General features: G+C 35.7%; 1 protein-coding gene across 1 annotated transcript; it reads right to left on the minus strand.

The window, feature by feature from the left end:
- Positions 1 to 218: 218 nt before the first annotated feature.
- LOC124439550 (short transient receptor potential channel 4-like) lies at positions 219 to 5,964 on the minus strand. The gene is made up of 9 exons (XM_046989802.1): positions 5,256 to 5,964; positions 4,476 to 4,806; positions 4,004 to 4,292; positions 3,614 to 3,924; positions 3,237 to 3,454; positions 2,958 to 3,156; positions 1,485 to 1,628; positions 1,347 to 1,412; positions 219 to 993 (listed from the first exon to the last, which is right to left on the minus strand). Exons 1-9 carry the CDS (start codon positions 5,831 to 5,833, stop codon positions 925 to 927), a joined length of 2,205 nt encoding a protein of 734 aa, XP_046845758.1. The 5' UTR covers positions 5,834 to 5,964; the 3' UTR covers positions 219 to 924.
- Between the last annotated feature and the right edge of the window lie 611 nt (positions 5,965 to 6,575).

The following is a 6,575-nucleotide window of genomic DNA, read 5'->3' on the forward strand; positions in this document are numbered from 1 at the left end:
AGTTTGAAGTTCTACCTCCCTTTTCATCTCTTTGATATATTTCAGTTTGTAATACATTCTTACAATCAACATTTCGTTTTGTTAGATGCTCGTACCACTTGTTGCGAACAGCAGCTAAGAAACTGACTTAAATGTTCATTTCTCCCCGTACAACCAACACTTCATTGAACGAAGCGTTTTGGCACTTAATTAATATTCCGCGGAATAAAAAAGAACAATGAGTTGTCATAAAATTTATTACTTCAGAAAAGAAAAATCTAATTCACTAATTTATATAAGAGGGTCGTTAATTTTTACACAAATCGTTCTTTTGATGCTACTACAACAACAGAGGCAATCACTATCAAAATAACTTTAACAGGTGACACACACAGATTGCCCTCAAGTTTTCATAAAAAAGGTCTTCCATACATCTATACAACTATGTTAAGTTTGACATAAAATTTTTGTGATTTGTGTAACAGTACAAAATGAGGCATACTCCGAATAAAAAGTTCATGTTTAACTCATTTGAGAAGGAAACAAGACAATTTTTATTTCAATCTTCATATTTCAAATTTGTTACATATAGTCTGATGATGAATTTGTTACATATAGTCTGATGATAAATTTGTTACATATAGTCTGATGATGAATTTGTTACATATAGTCTGATAATGAATTTGTTACATATAGTCTGATGATGAATTTGTTACAAATTTGAAATATAACTGTTCACAAACACGAACAAATATTGAGTCAAACAAAAACTTTTTATTCGGAATATGCTTCATTTTGTATTACATAAAATTGTAGGTTGGTAATGGATTTTGTGTGATAGATATGTGTGAATTAATTTTAAAAGACGTCGAGACGTTTCATCTTCATGCGTTGTTCTTTGATGATTTAGATTTTGCTTTCTTCCATGTCCTTAGCTCTTTCCAATCATTGTTTTTTCCGAGCTTCTTGTGCTAGGAAGTATCGTCGAATTAGTCGTTTGATTATCTTTTTTCTCTAAAAAAGATGTCGAATTATTCCCATGAAAATTTTCCCCGGCATTCATATTTACCGTGATACCGGCATGCTGGTACCTTCACATTACCATGGTGCTAAAACTCTGCTCATGCGCACAGTGCAAATATATAGTTTTCAAAGAGCGAAGATTTCCAAAAGAAAACTTGATTTCGCATCCAGCCCTTTTTCTTCTAGCCCGTAATATCAACGAACGATTTGTTAGAATCTTATGTTTACACGGCTTTACTTCAATCATTTTTATGAAGAATCTTCGGTATTAGTTTACGAATGCATACCAAATGTTTACGAAGATCTGAACAAGAACTTGCATATTTGCATCTTGCTACACGTACCTTGTCTTGTGCTTCGTCTCTACTGGTTTGATCTGTCGAATGGGTATCGGCAACTTCTCCTCTGAGCTTAAAGATTACATAAAGCAAATATTGTTACGTTTTCCATATTTTTACGATACTTCAATATTTCGCGCTTACTCTTTGCTTTAACTTGAAAAACAGTTCAATCACAAGTTTTGGATTCGGTATTAGATTGTACGGAGCTGGTAAAGTACTTCCTTTTTCCATGAATTCCAGCCACAATTTTGTTCGACTGAACTTCCACTGGATGTCGTCGTCTTGCTATAATTGAAATGCACTTAAACTCAAAGCTAATCGGTTGGTCATCTTGTTATTTGCAAGGTCAGTTTTGTGAAGAATAACTTGTAAACAGTTGTGAATGTGAGAGTTGATATTTTTCATCGTGATGATTTTTTGAAAATTTAATGCAAACAAATGGTAGCATATTTTTAATAGATTTAGCATGGCTGTGTGTTATGATATACATTGATATGTATATTACATGGATCGCGCATCACTAATTAAATTTGAAGCCGGAAGGCGGCCATATTGAACAGTCCCACTTCACGAAGTTGACATAATAATTACATCAATTTCTGCTATGAAAAATTGCGAGAGGCGTCTCTTATGATGCATCGACAAAACTGATACGTATTGGCTTTAACAAGATTAAGTGTAGTAAGCAGTTGTACTATTAAGAAAGGATTTATTCCAAAATTTTCGTGACACCATTTGAGAGATACTATAGCAAGGGAATGCTTCTAGCTTCACGTTGAAAGATTTTTTTTGTTTTTTAGTACAAATTGAAATGCACTTAAACTCAAAACTAATCGGTTGATCATCGGTTTATTTGTAAAGTCAGTTTTGTGAGGAATAACTTTTAAACAGTTTTGAATTTGATAGTTGATATTTTTCATAATGATGATTTTTTGAAAATTTATTGCAAACAAATGTTAGCGTGTTTTTAATAGATTTAGCATAGCTGTGTGTTATGCTGCTATAATTAAACATTGTTCTTTTACAATCTCCCAGAGTCTTGATTTTCAAAGTTTTGTCATTGAGTTAAGCAAGTAAAATATAATTAAATACCGCTAGCTTCATTCATTTCGAGTTTCGTTTTGAATTGCTCTGGTTTGGGGATTTGAAAGTGTCCGTTTCATAGATTTATTGAGCATTATTATCTGGTCGAGCTTGATGTGTGAAAATTGTCATGTTTGTGAAAGACAAAGCTCATCGCTAAACTTAGTTAATTCTTTGAAGTCCTGAAATATTTATCCCAACTGCATGGACAGTTGGTTCCTGTAAACCTATTAGCTATTGAAATTTATAAGACGTTTTATAAAGCCAAGTGGCGCATGTTTGTGCTGATTGCATGAATGAGCTTTGAGTTTGTTTGCGTTTTGGTTTTGCTATGTAGGTTTTAGAATATCTAGTGAACACAGAAGTATTTACAGAGCCACACCACACAGGAACTCATTATGTGAGGATGTTAATTAGCTTGGATCATAAAATTTTAATGATATACCCTGGATCCGTTACTTACTTGCGAGACTTGCGCGTAAATGAGTATTCTAACTATCGTACTAAGTCCAACTAATGCATGCTCCTTACCGAGATATAGTCGTATGAATGACTCATCATTGCAATGAGCATGTTGAGTGCTATCAAGACAGCAAGGATTGAGTACATTGCGAATAGCAATCTGCCAGTTTCTTGTGTGATTTCATACGTCGAGTCTTTCGTATCAAAGTCGCTTAACTCGATTTTGTCGAAGAGCGCCCAAAACATATGTTTTGACGATTGAAAAAGACTGTAAAATGAGAAATTGTAATTGCAATTCAATGAGGTAAAATTGGTTTTTTTGAAAAGGATTAAGATTCATTTACGCACGTTGAAAACTTTTCGTTGGTATCTTCTATGATTCGTCTGTCGCTGAGATTTTTGTTTTCTTTGATAATCTCGTCTTGAATGCTGTTGTAGTACGAATAAAGGTTTCTTAAACCCATGACAAATGCGACGAAAATGGCAGAAAATAATATCAGAAATTTCACGACATCTTGAATCATACGATAAAGTGATAACTGCAGCGGCCCTAACGCGGAGTTGACCTGCGAAAAGAAGAATTAGAAGGCGCAATTATGTGAGAGGCTTTTACACGAAAATATCTGGTGCGAATAGTTTCCAACACTTGCAATAACAAGAATACCCGAACAAAAATATAATACTACGAAGAAATGGCTACTTTGACTTTGTCCGTTTCGTCTTACCTGACAAAAATCAATCAAGTGAATAACGCTGAAGACAGTCGCCACTGAGAAAAAGCTATTTCCCAGTAAAAGTAAATTATATCCATCTTTGTTCTTGGCGTATTTCCTAACGGAGTAATCTTTGATTGACCAACCCCCCGTGATGGCAAAACCAGCAATCCAACTTAGTCCTGCCATGACAAACAAAGTCAGCATTGTGATCATGATGATGTTCCACCATTTGAAGAAATAATTCCTTATACGATCATGGCGTCGCATTTCAAGACATTCCTGAAGTATCATTCCGATGACCGTTATGAAAATGATATATTCTAGACAGAAAGGAATACAATGAACGCGCGAGTTTCATACTGGAGACTGGAGACGACTTCTAGTTGATTCATAATTCACCTATGACTGTTGGAGTGTGGTTATCTCGCAGCGAGGAGCCAGCAATCAGGAAAAGAAAGATTATGAACTGCGAAAAATGGCTGACAAACTTCATGTATGGAGTGGACATCATTTTTGAAATCTTTGAATCAGGAAAGACGAGGTATAGTAACACAAGGACAGGGAAGAAAATCATGTAGAGGATAAATGGAAGCAGAAGGTAAACAATGCGTGTTCTTTGGATATTCTTCGGAAGGCCCGAGTATACGACGAAGTTGACCAACATTTGAATATGAGGATGGGCTACAAACTGAAATATATCAATAAAAAAATTGTCTTCGTTGTAAAATACACTGCGGCCGAGGGTGGAACTTTGAACTCGAGAGAAAATGCAAAGAAACTTTATACTTATGAGTTTTTTGCCAAGCACTATATCTATGGTTCCTGTGTTTGTGTGGATGTGCAAGTGTAGAATGCTCAGTTTTTTACTTACCTCCTTGTCATTACTGTTGATGGCCTTTTTCAATGAAGTTACTACCTCAGAACAGCTTTCTTTCTTTACATTCTCATCATCATTCTCATCATCAATCGGGGCAAAATGTTTTTGGTCGATATCTAACAGAGCCATAAGATCCTCTTTGTCTCTGCAAGCACTGTTTAGTTCCGTCGTGAACGTCTTGCATTTGTTTGACAATTCCATGTACTCCTTCCTCAGTTCAGGCTCATCTCTCGCGCGTTTTTGTAACTTCTTATTTAATTCAAACGCCTGAGAAAGCGGGTCTATTGTGTTGCCTTTGTTATCTTTGATCTTGTCTTTTAAGTAACTTAATAAAGAAAACGCTATATACATAAATATTGTCAGAAAGAAGAAAACTTACAAAAACTACAATTTCATCCTGACGAGCCTGAAATTAGATGAAAGGGCCTTGTGTCTATGGCGAGAAGAGGAGACTAGTTCGTTAAGTTTGTTAGGTGATAATAGTTGTTTGATAGTTGTGGTTGGTAGGTGATGAAGAATTTCTCTTTCAGTTACATTACCAACCAACCACAACTATCAGTACTCAACAAACGTAACGAATTTGTCTCTACTTGCCGCCATAGACAAAAGTCAGTTCAGTAGAAAGAAAACGATCATAAGAGTATATTTAGCTTTTACTTAATACAATACATAACGCTATATACACCATATATGTCAGATCTATTCTTGTTTATAACAAATTCTCATTCCATAGTTCACAACAGTACTACGTGTCTCTAAACCACCCAGACTTACCCTAAACATATATAGACGGGACTTGAAAGCCCTCTGAAGCAATTTATGGCAATTCGTGAACGAAGCATCTCCGAATTTAGCTTGCACCGTTCACTTTTGTATTCACACTTGTCCGGATCATCGATAAGGTAGTCCTTTGACATAAAGTGTTCTACAATCTTGTAGTGACCCAATTGAGCTGCCTTTATAATTGGCGCGAGCAAGTGGTCGTCTGAGTTTTCGTGATGTGTCAGCAACACTTCTAGGCATTGAAGATCGTTCTCATAAACGCATCGTAAAAGAGCATATTTCAAGTCAGCTTTTCCTGTCAAAAGCTTTTCTATGACATCTTTGTGACCTTTTTTAGCCGCAATTTGAAGCGCCGTTTTGCCATCTGAGTTTATGGCGTTAACATCAATTGGATTGTTGGTGTCTTTGATTTTACTCTCGACTGTGTCAACATCCCCTCTTGCTACAGCATCGAAGAATTTTTCATTCGGAACTCCGGCATGCGAAATTCGTGTTGAATTGCCATCAACATTGTCCAAGTAACGTTCTTGCAACTCGAAGCTAGTTTCAGGAGCTGCCGCGGAAGTCATTTCGAACTGCAAATAACCTCTCCTTGATTCGTATTTATTTGCTTCGCTACAAATATTTGGACATCAATGAAATTCGAAGTATTCTACTTGTGCCCACTCCGATTGTTATTCAATTGTAAACTATGTTGTAATACGTTTTAAACTTTAAAATATCTGCATGCAGTTGCGCACACCGTAGCTGTTTTTGTTCAACCGGCGGAATACACAAGAAAATTTACATTTTTTTATAAAGCCCTTTATGGTCGTCTATGTTCTCTGTTCCTTTTATTCTTGTTTTGAACGTAATTTAATAGCCTGTAACCTAGCAACTGATAGAAGTTATAAACTCCTTGCGACATGTTGCTATTTAAAGGATTTATTAGAAATGTAGATATGTTTACACACGTTTCAGGAATGTTCATTTAAATTCTGACCTTGAAAGTGACAAAGAAACTTGTCATTTCTTTTAATCCCTTTAATCACAGCGCTTTCACTTTTATTGCTTACATCATTCCTTGTAACATCCTGATCGTGCGTCGGGCATTTAATTACAATAGCTCAGCATCATCAATAATGACTATAAATGTTTGTAAATGTAGATCGTCCAGGTTGGTATAGTCCTGAGAAGGGCTGTTTTTGTTGTTGTTGACTGACGTTTCGACAACCTTAGCGGTAGTCATCTTCAGAGTCAAATGAGGAGTAAACGTCAGGTTAGCCTTATTTGTTATCTGGTTCTTATGTCTTATTGTATTGTGTGTACAAG

Source organism: Xenia sp. Carnegie-2017, unplaced genomic scaffold (assembly GCF_021976095.1).
Source record: "Xenia sp. Carnegie-2017 unplaced genomic scaffold, XeniaSp_v1 HiC_scaffold_19, whole genome shotgun sequence".
Taxonomy (NCBI): Eukaryota; Metazoa; Cnidaria; class Anthozoa; order Malacalcyonacea; family Xeniidae; genus Xenia; species Xenia sp. Carnegie-2017.

What these genes read in the sequence shown, in the direction of transcription:
- LOC124439550 (XM_046989802.1), bottom strand. Translation starts at nt 5,833, where the DNA reads ATGACTTCCGCGGCAGCTCCTGAAACTAGCTTCGAGTTGCAAGAACGT. An exon ending in CCCGTCTATATATGTTTAGG is followed by an intron (nt 4,807 to 5,255) that starts GTAAGTCTGGGT and finishes TTCTTTATTAAG; the next exon opens with TTACTTAAAAGACAAGATCA. An exon ending in TTTTCAAGTTAAAGCAAAGA is followed by an intron (nt 1,413 to 1,484) that starts GTAAGCGCGAAA and finishes GTAATCTTTAAG; the next exon opens with CTCAGAGGAGAAGTTGCCGA.